Consider the following 13,244-nt stretch of genomic DNA (forward strand, 5'->3'; position numbering starts at 1 on the left):
GCAACACCCCCATCCCTCCCTCCCTCCCTCCCTCTGGCTTCCTTGTCCCACTGCCCACACAATACAAAGCAGTGACAACTCCATCAGATACCTCTGTCCCTGAGGCTTGCTATTCACACCCAAACGGGGAAAGACACCAGTCTTGTATCTTCAATTTGCAGTACTTTCTTATGGTGGGTTAAAGTGGAGTTGTGAAATGGATTACTGTTGTATATATTTGGTGGCATTCTTTTGTTATTTTACTCTCACCAGTCAATTCCTTTCTCATGGACCATGCTGAGCAATCAGTTGAATGTCTGCTTTTTTCAGATGTATATTTACATGTTTGATCCGAAGAGGAAGGAAAAAAATGGAGAATAATGGAATGAATTTATATGCACGGTCAACCTTGGCCACCCACACTATTGATTCAGTTGTTGGTGTCAACCAGGTGAGAGATTGTGGATAACAAGAAACTTTATGAATCCAGTTTGTCTGTGTTATAATGAAATTGCTCACCTGTTATAAATATTGTGTGCCATGTTGTTCACTTTTGTTGTATTTGCAGTGGATCGGCTACATTTAAACTGTTACATACTTGAGATATTGTGAGATGTGAGATGTTATGGCTTCATGATGACAAAATAAAGTGTCCTACAGAGCTTGTCACAACTGGTAACGATAGAAAAAATCTTAAAAATATAAACAAGAAAAATACATTCAGTGACCACTTTATTATGCTCTTAACTAGTGTTAGGTAGGACCCCCTTTTGCCTCCAGAACAGCCTGAATTTCTCGAGGCACGGATCCAGCAAGGTGCTGGAAATGATCCATAGGGATGTTTGTCCATGCTGATTCAATAGCGTCACTCAGTTCCTGCAGATTTTTTGGCAGCACATTCATTCTGCGAACATCCTGTTCCACCTTATCCCAAAAGTGCTTTACGGGTTGAGATCTGGGGACTGTGCAGGCATGTGGCGTAAACAAAAGTGACTGTCATGTTTCTAGAACCATCTTGAGGCGATGCGTGCTGTGTGTCATGACATATTTCCTGCAGAAATTAACAATAAGGGTAACCTGTGGCCATGAATTCATTCTAGCATCCTTTGTTGCAAAGCTAATTAAGCCTGAGTTTGTTGTTTGGCCAGTTTTATTTCTATTCACTTTTAAGAGCCATCAAGGTTGTGAAGCATCTGATATTCATCATTTTCAGATTATAAAGCATCAATTGCCTTTGCTATTTACCCTGGTGCAGTGTGGATAACATGGTTAACTAATAAAATGTCAAGGTATTGATACTTGGGAAAGTTAAATTTGCCTAGAATCATAATTGTACCACATTATATTAAGATTATATTATTTCGACTTATCAAGTTTTTGCTCACTTACAGCCTTGATACTGTGACATTTCATCAGACAATCATGTAGTTTTTGTGCTATTCCAGGGTTAAATTAATAGTATCAGGTGAATTCTTTAAAAATATAAATCTTTAAGTGTAACAGCTGGCAATGAAGGCTTGCCAGACCGTATCAAAGATGTATGCTATGAATTTCATGATCTAGGTGGGTTGTATTTGTACAGGTTATATTGAATTTTATATGAAACAACAAACTTCAAACATCATTGTGTCAATAACCGAAGCAATGTTCTATTTTTTCTGGGGGTTTTTTTAGTATTAAGGTTACAGCTGTTTACTTGTGAGCTATTTCCCATTTTTCATTGGCTTATCTTTACCAAGGATGCCAATTGGTGTGGAGGGTAATGTATTTGTCTGTAATTGTAAAAGTTTACTCATCTTTTACAGAAAGCCCACAGATTCTCTAGAGGAAACAAATAAAAACAATCATAAGATGTGTATCTGTTGAGAATGTGTTGTATTTTGGTAACACCAAACATATTCACATATTCTACAAATTCACTGTCTCTGTGCAGGTTTTGAATGCTAGGTCAGCCTCTTCAAACCATTCGTTCAGAGATACTGTAATTAGATTGTCGCTGCTTAGTCTGAAAACATCTTTTGGTAAAATAGGTAAAGAGGTAAAATATAAATACCTTGATTCATCATCTATGTGCAGTATACGTTTCAACCTGCCTTAAAGATCACTCTACTTGAAACTGTTCCTTGTAAAAAATCACAAACATCAGCATAAAGACAGGATTTTTCTACAAAACTGGTTTATCCTTTTATGGTCAATATTTTTCCCCTTAAGGCTACTGAAGGCATCTTAGAAAACACTGATAACATATTTGCATTTAGAGTGTTGTATTTTGGAAATGTACATATGTATCTCTTATTTATTTGAAATAAATTGTGCATCATATCAAGAGATTTTTTTTTTCATTTCTATGGAAGATCAAAACATTAAAAACCTCTCATTGTGTCCACATTCTACTGAAGTGAAAGTGATGGAAGCTCTTGCTGTAGTTTTTAAGGAATTTTAGAATATACCCTGGCAAAGAAAACATATACTCAGTAATTATACTGTGCAGCACTGTACTTAGTTCATTATTACCTCCGCCAAGGAGGTTATGTTTTCGGTGCTGTTTGTTTGTCTGTTTGTCTGTTAACAGGATTACGGAAAAACTACTGGCCTTTTCATGAAACTTCGTGGAAGGGTGTAGCATGGACCAAGGAAGAACCCATTCAATTTTGGAGCGGATCCGGATCCGACTCACGAACAAGCAATAATAGCATGAACCTTGGCGGAGGTCTGCGCTCTCCCACTGCCCTTCTAGTTGAACATAATACAATGACGGTGTACTGTCATTGTATTGTACTGAGGGCACAAAGAAAAAAAGTGCGATGACACTAGACCACCAATAGGCTAATGGATGTGAGACACTGAAGAGGTGCAATATGAAACATACACAATAGCAACCTCTAGTGGGTCACAGTGCCTATAGGTCACTGCTGCCCAGCTGACTGAAATCAATATCATAGAAGTAAGGTGAAGATGGTTGTTAAATCGTCATAATGAGAATCACTTGAAGAATAAAAAGGCCACAGAGTAATATTAACTTTCTCAAGAATGCTTTGAAATAATACACTTTTTTCTAATCTAATCAAATACACCCTAATAATGCCATATACTAATTATAAGTACAATCTCATAAATTGTAAAATGTCTTTAAATTAATTTCAGCTTACATTTAATTTGCCCTACTACACTGTATAACAGCAAAAAGTAGTTTTCTTTTCTATCTAAATCAGAATATCAGTATACTGAATATAAACAAATTTCATGGGTCTCATTGAGAGGTTTGCACACTTTACTCCAGCAATAGGTAGACCTGTACTTGTTCACACATACTTGGCTGAAATGTGCAAACATTCCACTCATCACCCTCTGTTAAAAGAAAAATAGATCATCTGCATATTTCTTACAACTGCAAATCTCCAAGAAGTCTGTTGGTTACTGTACAGCCATCAGAAATTAAGAGGAAACGCTATTGGAATAGGCTTTTAAAATATATAAAGAAAGTAGATCCATAGGCTGAAAACATTCCTAATGTTTAATCAAAATGATTCAGTAGAGAAAACATAGTTCCAATTTCTTTGTTCTGTAAAAGAGTTTCCAATCATGATAAATCTCTGTGATTATCTATCTCCATCGTACAATATAAACTAAAACAATATCACACACAGCAACATACAGTATCAATATAAATTGAAAATAAGCCAAATATAATGCATACAGGCAGTATTGTCCACAGGTGCAGCAATGGTGGGAAGTTTGTTTCATGTCATGTGAAAGGAGGAGCCATTGTCTAAGCATTTTGTGATAGTGGTAGACAAGGCCAGACAGATCCTCCTGATGGCAGGCAGCCCTCGGTTCCCCCACGAGCAGCACTGAGCCCTCCGTGAGTGCCAGAGCTGTCACACAACCACGCCGCATACTGCAGCTGTCACAGAGCTTCTGGTGGCAAAAAGGCACACTGGGCATGTCAGGACTAGAGGGGTGGACGGGCAGAGCTCTGAGCTTGAGGATGGGAGGGTGGGGGACGGCAGGCGATGAAAGACAGGGGGTGTTTTGGGAAATAAGGATGATGCCAAGACTGATCCACTGGTGTATAAAAAAGATACCACATTTTACACAATCATATTGTAAAAACTACTATGTGAGTTTTTAGACTTCTTTGCGCAAGGCCACGCGCACACTGCTGAAGATCTTGCCCAAGGCCTCGAAGAAGGGGTCGCAGAAGGTCTGGATGCAGAGGGAGTAGATGCGGCTGATGCACTGCGACTCGATCAGGCAGCTCTTGATGCAGGGAACCACAGCCCAAATGTGGCAGAAAGAGATGCAGGCGAACAGGAAGCCCCACAGCAGAGCCACGGGAATACCGAAGACGGCGGACAGGATGCGGTAGCACCAGTACTTGGACACAGTGAAGGTGGTGTAGCTGAGCTTCCACACCCCATCCAGACTGTGTGTACCATCAGGCTCTGCAATCACATCCTCAAACTCCACCTAGTGAGAGATTCAACAGAGGCTATTACTACAATGCATCATAGATTCTACCAATCCTTCTACCAATACCAGTACTGCAAATCTTAAGGCAAAATGTAAGAATATTTAAGAAGTAAGATGATACCTGCAGATTGATAGGAACAAATTTATGCAGAGAAACCAATTTTCTGCTGTAATTCATAGGATGAAAAATACACTTGCACAGAGTGGCTCTTGATGTATATGTTGGGTCCAAACCTTTCTACTTGCTCCATTCTGACACACTTTTCAGTAACTGAAATTACTTTCATGTAAAATGCATGAGAGCGACTGTACAAAGATCCGATTGTGGATTTGCATAGTGCATTCAGTATCTGGCACCTGGGCTTTTTCAAAAAAGCTGGCTGTTGCCTAGTCAGCTGAAACTCAGTAGTAAAATGTTAATTAACTCAGTGATCATGCCAGGTGGATGTTACATTGACGAGATGCATTGCAGAACTAAAAGTTTCTTTCAAGAACACTGGATAGGATCAGTATGGGAAGCAGCCACTCTCCATCCATTTCCAATATAGATAACTGCCTGGAAACCTTCCTCTGAATGAATGGCTAGACATGCATCATTTTAAAATGTCTGGCTTCTCTGAATTCTTAGGCGATTGCTAGAGTGAAATTCTGAAATGGACGATCAATGTTCTTTCAGAAACAATAGATGGAAACCCATATGGCCCAAAGCTCGTCAGCCTCAGTGTTCAGCAGCTGAGATTCCCTGGCTGATTAAGAAAGCTCTCATCACTGATTAATTAGATTTGAACAATGCCTTATATTTGTGGCAAATCAAAATTTTAATTCATTAAAGAGGAAACGTTAACAGAAAAATAAAGCATGGAATAGAATTGGGAATGTTAATTTGTCAGACCAGACTGTTGTAACCAAACTTAACAAACTTTACAGTTTAAAAATATATCAACCATTAATTTTTATCAGCTTCTTGTTAACTTTCTGAACATAAACAGGAGTATAAATCATTCAAAATTGAACAGTGTTACCTCTAAACAAATGCTGTATACATAAATCACAATTTACTGCAGCCTTCATTGAAAATGTTTATATGAACCTCCATTTAGTCAAACAGTCATTAATCCAGTTGTATATGCTGTCCTGTACTTAGAGTAAATATTTTGTGATGATATGTACACATGGCAACAATCATAGGATAAACAGTGGCCGAACCTAAATAAGACATGATGATACACTATATCAGTTTCACACCCTTCTACCCCATTCCACAAATAAACATTGTGTTGAGCTCAGGCAGCAGGAATAGCTCTTGGACTATTTAGGGACCTTCCCAGCAGTATAGTAGTAACCTGTTCTTCTGTCTTTGCACCTAGCAACCAGTTTATTTATTTTCTCTACATGTTTCCATACATGCTAACATAGGGGTTACACTCTTAAACCTGTCTGTGAGAGAGCGGGGTCGCCATGCTGCACAAACCTTCACCACGTCCTCATTGATCTGCTTGGGGTCTCTGTTGATCAGGTCAATCTCCTTGGTGTGGCTGTCCTTCACGATCTTCTCTTCATTGGTATTATACTGGTACTGGTCCGCCATGGTGGGGCTGGTAGTCCTGGCTAGGGCAGAGGCAGGGAGAGTGGGGTGTTAAGGGCCGGGCAGGAGACAGTGAGAGTCAACCCTCCTGGAGCAAACTGCAGGCAGCCGCCTCAGGTCTTCTGAAGCCCCTCTGACATGCCAGTGGACAGCTGCTGTAGACGTCCTGTTTCAAATGAATGCCTGGCACGCACACACACATGCATGCATGAACGCACACACACGCGCACACACACACACACAATGTGATGCACGCAGACAGAGAAGGCATGCCTTAAAGGGGAACCCAGGGCTGTGTCACATTTCACACAGGGTTGTGGGGTTAGCTGGGCAGGGTTTGCATGGTGGCACGAATTTCCACCGCAGAGTGAGGCAGTAAGTAAAAACCCACCCTCCTACTCTGACTCTAGTTCAGCCACACAAGTCAAATGCCACCACTGAATTCAGTCTACAGAAAGGAGGATATTCGATATGAGTATGTTTTTACAATGGAATTGCACAATGGAAACACAAGTCTTGGCAAAATCAAGTCAATGGTTTACAAGGTTTACATTGTTACTTCAGTAACAATTGAGTAATGTGGATGTGTACTATGCCTATTATTCATGAAAAAGTGAATGCAATCCACATTAAAATATATTTCATTGAAGTGGAACTCATCAACTTCTTCATAACACACGGTAGGTCAGCAGGTTTAGTGGCCCAGGTGTAAATGTTAAGGTCCACATCTCTTTGAATAATGAGTTATTAAATCTAATATAAAAATGAACATCTTTGGAAGATATTGCCTAACTTCTGCAGGGACAGGCTGGTTTGAGAATCAATAAGTTCATTTTTAATAGTTAATGTTGATCTACTGTATCTCTACTGACACTGAAAAGCTACAGTTAGCAAGCACTCTGTAAGGTAAAAAATACTGTGCTCAGTCTGCTGAATTGCAGTCAACTTAGCTATTAAATGGTTCGGTTTGATTTATCAGCCAACATCTACAGGCATCACAATATTGTTTTGCAAATGTCACCATGTCAAACAGAGCCTCTGTTATGTTTTCTTGTATCTAAATGATGTATGTATATGTATAAGTATATTTGCAAAAGTGGTAATGTTTCTTGGGAGAAACAATGCCATAAAGCATAAAGTCATCTAGTCAGAGGGAGAAAAATGATAATATTATTTATTATTCTATTCTCATCAAATGTTTACTCTTTCAATGGAGGTGAAATTGGAATAATTCAGTGGCTTAAGCTGTGTGAATGTTTCACAGTCTTAATGGTACACAGTAGTGAAATTTCATACAGGGTGGGTCTTAAGGCTCTTCAGGCATTTCTGATTTTAGCAAGGCAATACTTTTAGCAATACTATAAAATTCAATAGTTGCTCAAAATAAAACTCTGATTCAGTCTTCCTTAAGCTGTGCAGTTGTTCCTATCAGTCATAGCTGTCTATATCAGCGTGTTGCATAAACAATCTCATAGCGTGTGGTGCTGCCAAAGTGAGGGGGGAGAGGAAGAGGAGTAGAGAGAGTCCCTATATGAAAATTAGTACGAGGACTAATAGCACCTCCAGCTCTCTGTTGCTATTTATCTGGATCACTGCTCAGCGGGGTGTAAAAACGGTTCACTTGGAGGATGTGTGACTTTCGGGCATGGCTTGGCGGTCCTTGGTCTGGTTCCCTGGTGGCAGACACAGGGGGAAGGAGGGAGTGGTGGAATGGGATCAGAGTGCATGTGACCAGGAGCCAACGCAATTAGAGGAGTATTCTTGGAGTGGTGGTGGAGAGAGGAGAGGCCAGTTAGGCGTGGAGGGAGAGCGACAGAAATAGCTCTGCAGAGAGTCATGGTGGGCATGCCTGTGTCTCTATGGGTGTCAGTACATTCAACTGAGGCTGCACCGGCTCTGCTCTTCCATGTCATGGAGAGAGACGCATGCATACAAAGCTCACTCAAGGCAGACTACCTGCATTTAGAGTCCGGAAGAATGTAATGTTACAAATAGGTATCAGTTACACCTAATTTGAGGGATAAATGTTTTCATTTGTTTTCAGTTGGGGATGAAACATCTCCAATGTCTCTTTACTGTGTTTTGCCCCTTCATTATCTTTCACAGGGACCAAAACATCTGTTGATGGACCTCTGGCCGTTTCTTCTGTTTTTCAGAAACAATGTTGTATTCCCAACTTAAAACTAATATTTCTTTTGAATTACTTTTTTTTTTTTTTACTTTTGTAGACGTGTAACTCAAAAATATGCAATATATTGCTTATTACTTGTTACTCATTTAAAAAAAAAAAGAATCTAAGTAGTGGGAATACTTCCAACCAGTATTTTTTTCTCATCCATTCCATTCCACTTCTCATCTAAACTAGCTTATTGTTTGCACAAATTTCAATCTGATATGGTGAGGATGATAAAAGTAAAACCTTTTTTCTTTGGTAACTGTACTTGGATTCACACACTATTCCTGAAATTCAAAAAGTAATTTGTTACACCACTCATAAAAATATTGATAATATTGATGCATTACTGATTAATACATCACCACCCAACATTGCAAACAACTATAAAGACAAATGAAAGGTATGGTATTATAAACACAGTTTACAACTCACAACTCTCACTTGACCCTCAGCTGTTCCATTGCAAGGTTTTGTCAAAACATCTGTAGAAATTTTAATAATAAAAATAATAATAATAACTTAGATTTATATAGCGCCTTTCAAGAGACCTAAGGACGCTTTACACAGTGAGGCAGACAAAACAAATAAAAAAAGAAAATAATAATAGCAATAATTGCTGGGGATGAGAGAGTTAACTAGAGGCCATAGGCCTTGGTTAACAGGTGGGTTTTCAGGATTTTTTTAAAAGTGTCCAAAGATGGGGCGTTGCGGATCTCTGCCGGGAGAGAGTTCCAGAGGGTGGGGGCTGCCACACTGAAGGCTCTGTCCCCAAAAGATCGCAGGCTGGTGTGGGGGGTGGAGAGCAGACCCATGTCTGAGGACCGCAGATTCCAGGACGGGGTATAGGGGTGGAGGAGGTCAGATAGGTACTGGGGGGCGAGGGCATGGAGGGATTTGTAGGTGAGGAGGAGGATTTGCGGGACTTGACCGGGAGCCAGTGAAGGTGGATGAGGGTGGGGGTGATGTGCTGCCAGGGCTTGGTGCGGGTGAGAACCCTGGCAGCTGAGTTCTGCACACTGGAGCCTGTCCAGGGCTTTGCTGGGTACCCCGAACAGGACGCCATTGCAGTAATCCAGACGGGAGGTAATGAAGGCATGGATGAGGGTTTCTGCCACGGAGCCAGACAGTGATGGCCGAAGTCTGGAAATGTTTTTGCGGTGGTAGAAAGCGGATTTGGTGATGGATTTGATGTGCGACTGAAAAGAGAGGGTGGGGTCCAGAATAACACCCAGGTTGCAGACTTCTGGGGATGGGCAGATGGAGCAGCCGTCCACGTCAAGAAGAAGATCTCCAACCTTTCGTTACTCTCATTTTTAAATACATTTTTAAATATATAGTTACATTTAATTACAGCAGAGAAAATGCAGAGAATTTGCAGAAATATGCTTTTTGCATTGTGCACCTTGTTACTTTGATTTGAATTGGATTTGATTAGACTGTGGGGAATATTTTGCATCTAATCTATTGCTGTGCCATTGTTATTGCTGCTGTTATTTTTATGACAGGTCTGTGGTTCTTGATGATTTCCTTTAACATGTGGCATCTTTTAAATCCTGACTAAAAACAAATGTTTCAGTCTTTAATGTGGGACAGTAAAGGTTTCAGTTGAACTGGACAGAATCAGTGACAGACAAACAAACGTATGTAAATTCATTAATGCAGTTTTATTCAACATATCTACAATATCATTACAGATTCTGTTATTTCCTTAGCCCAGGAGAATGCTGCCAGTGTTTTGTCTCTGATTTAGACTAAGACATTAGGAACAGTCAGTGCTTTGGTGTCCTCCACCTAGCTTACATGTACCAGCACTTCTTCCACCTTCCCCATAGATACACACTGGTCCATCCAGGTACTTGTGGGGCACAGTTAACTTGCTAGCAATACCATTAGCCTCTCTCAGTGCCTGTTAGCCATGCCTGCATTACCAATCAGCCATGCAAGGCACACACCCTGGGGCCCCAGGCCACCAAGAGACCCTACAGCCCTGGGTTCACCCGTAGCTAATTTTGTAATTTAATTGCAAATTTATACTCTCATACAAATTTGCATCCTATCTCGGCTATCTTCAATAGTTGTGCACTGAACAATTTTTAGGATCGTTTGCCTCACCTAACTGCACAGAACATGCTTGCTCTGGGACATCATCACTATTTCCTACAATCTTTCACAACAGGGACAACTGGGTTTCTAAAAGTCAACATGGCTATATCATGTCAATATCATGACAGGTGAGAAAAGATACAAAATAGATCAACAAGCATGATTTAGATGGAAATCTACTTGTTAGGGATTAACATGTACCCTGTTACATTTTTTTTACCTGTGTTATTTTTTACTTAACCCCTCTCTATGTGTATTTCTAATCCTCGATTCATTCCCAACCCAGCTAAGTGACTGTTGCAGTTGGGTGGCAGGCTGCCAGGCCGGAGCAGCCTGGATTAGTCTCTAGCCAAATGGATGGTGATGCTACCACAGCACTTTCCAACACTGGTAAAGAGGGGGCCGATGGCAATGTTCAGCATGCTGCCCCACACAGTCTGGACCCAGTGCATGTTGATGAGGCAGAGCTGCACACAGGGCATGATCAACCTGGGGAAATACAGGCAAGTGGATACAAAATGAGCTCACTTCATTAGCAATCAATTAATTGTTCAATTCCACCGCATATACTGTTTAAAGTATCTTGTTAAAATCTTGTGGCAGACAAAAGGTCGTGTTCAAGTTCATCATTGTCTACCAAGTGATCCTTTGACCTTGTGTTTGCCAGCCACAACAATACACAACACATTAAACTATTCATTCTAGCCTAAGTCTATATCCCTTGTCTTCACTGTAACAATAACCCTACCAGATGTGAAGGCAGCTGAGGACAGCGAAGAGGAGTCCTGCTGCCAGCGACACTGGCACTGCCAGCAGGAGGGAGATGAGGCGGTAGCACCACAGTCTGGACACCTCAAACAGGGCGTGGCTCCACAGCCACACCTTATCAAAGCTCCGCACTGAAGGAGGCTCTGCTATCACATCCTCAAAGGTAACCTCGAGAGACACAAAGGGACACCTTAAGTGAATGGTTGACTGGGACTATTTTTTTAAGTGTGTAAAAATATAGCAGTGAGAAATAGGAACTTTGATATATAGGTATGGGAGCTATAAAATATAATATTATTACATACAGAATGTGAAGGATGTGTGAGGCACATGAATCTATTGCATTGACAGAAGGGTTTCCATCACAAACAGTGGTACTTTCACATTACTTGATACACTTGGTGTTGTATAGTATAGGCTCAATTGCAGTGGAACAAAAAATAGAAGTGTGTATGAGTATGTCCACATGAGGTCAGTATTGTGCAGCATGTTAACATTCAACTGATACCACAATGCCTTACTCTCTTTCTACTGGAGAACAAACGTCATGAGCTGTAAGGTACTGCAGACATAAGCTTTTACTTACACAACTTCTTCACAAATGACAAGTTGAATTTTTAAGTTGTATTGATCATCAATATGATGATGACCAAAATTCCTCTCCCATAAACTCAGCCTTTTAAAAAATCAAAGCATGGCTGTAACCAGACAGATTTAGGCTTCGGTTCAATTTTGCATTCCATACATGTTATCTGGAATTCAATGAAGACAGGAGTGGTATGCAGAGTATGTGCATTTATCTCACTGACCTTTCACTCGCTCTCCAAACTAACACTTTATAACACTGTTTGTGACCTGTGTTGTGTCTTCTATGTTAACGTTTGTGTGTGTTTTGTGTTGGGTGCCTTACGCGCGTGAGTGTGCTTGTTAGTTACCCTCAGACACTTGTTGACTCCTCTGGGATCCCTGTCCTGAACCAGAGGCCTTGTGTCGCTGTGGGTGGAATCCAGATCTTCAGATTGTATTTCCACCTGTACTTCCATCTGTTCCCCTGCTGCTTTCTTGTGTGGTGCTCCCAGCGAAGACCACAGAGTGCCTTCCTCCTGCTCCTCCATGTCCTCCAAGTTGAGCTGTGTCTCAGCTAGCTTGTCCTCTGTGGTCATGGTTTTTGTGCCTCAGAGCGATGGAAGAATGGAGGATGAGCAGGACATAACTGGAGGATGGCCACAGACCAGTCCTACTGCTCTGGCCTCTGCAGGCCTGTCACTGACACCTTGGTGGAACATAGTGGACTGCTGACTGCCTTGCCCCTTGTTGAGGAATGCCTTTATTGGCTTTTAGAGGCCCATCATTCATGACATTCTCCGTGTGTCAGGCTAAATGAAAGGGCTAATTTAGACCTGTGTGAGAAATGTCCAAAAGCACAGCAAGAGCTGGCAATTACTAATGGGGGGAAATTATCCTGTCACTTTCTGTGTTGTAGGTACAAATATCAGAGGTGTGATGACGATCTGTGAAAGTATTTTGAAAACTTCATGATGATATTGATAATGCTCTCTCATCGGGAAGATACTGTCAACAGTGTTGGTCCATTAATAACAGGACTACTTGCCACATTAACAGCTTCTTCCCAAGAGCTGTCACCCTAATCCTCCATCCCAGCTGGAGCTCTACGCCTGTACACCGACACAATCTGCCCCACCGCCTCCTCCCCCTGTAGGAAGTTACTGCAGTTCCACTCCTGTTATATTCAGCCCATCCTGTCACTGTGTAGTCCATTATGTTTATTGTTACGTTGTGTTGTTTGCACAACTTGCACTAAACATAATGCCTGCATACATTCTGTGCACACTGTACATATTATCATTACCTAGTGCTGTTTGCACAACTTGAACTAATGCCAACACAAACCTTTCTATGGTACGATATGCTCCACAATGCTTGGAACTATTTCATGCATCCCCAACCTACCCAGAACAAGTGTCTCTCAGTATGTTGATCTGCATTGCCGGACTCTTACCTGTGGCTGCAACTTATTACTAACCCTATTACACAGTATGGCACACTGTCTGAATGCACATAGTGATAGAATGTATACATGTATATCTGATATTGTGATATACAGTATGTAGTCTGTTGTAGTCTACTGTCTGTTGTATG

The 13,244-nt window shown here is 41.0% G+C and overlaps 2 protein-coding genes across 2 annotated transcripts; both read right to left on the minus strand.

Annotated features, from left to right (window-relative positions):
* Positions 1–3,479: 3,479 nt before the first annotated feature.
* Positions 3,480–6,048, minus strand: cav3 (caveolin 3). Its single transcript, XM_071538168.1, has 2 exons — positions 5,924–6,048; positions 3,480–4,449 (listed from the first exon to the last, which is right to left on the minus strand). Exons 1-2 carry the CDS (start codon positions 6,038–6,040, stop codon positions 4,108–4,110), a joined length of 459 nt encoding a protein of 152 aa, XP_071394269.1. The 5' UTR covers positions 6,041–6,048; the 3' UTR covers positions 3,480–4,107.
* A 4,606-nt stretch (positions 6,049–10,654) lies between these two features.
* LOC139660108 (caveolin-2-like) lies at positions 10,655–12,247 on the minus strand. Its single transcript, XM_071538166.1, has 3 exons — positions 12,020–12,247; positions 11,065–11,252; positions 10,655–10,805 (listed from the first exon to the last, which is right to left on the minus strand). The coding sequence occupies exons 1-3, from the start codon at positions 12,245–12,247 to the stop codon at positions 10,655–10,657; spliced, it is 567 nt and encodes a 188-aa protein (XP_071394267.1).
* Positions 12,248–13,244: the final 997 nt, after the last annotated feature.

This window comes from Centroberyx affinis, unplaced genomic scaffold (genome assembly GCF_046629955.1).
Source record: "Centroberyx affinis isolate AG114_WGS23_722 - 3 ecotype Tasmania unplaced genomic scaffold, CSIRO-AGI_Caff_v1 ptg003216l_1, whole genome shotgun sequence".
Taxonomy (NCBI): Eukaryota; Metazoa; Chordata; class Actinopteri; order Beryciformes; family Berycidae; genus Centroberyx; species Centroberyx affinis.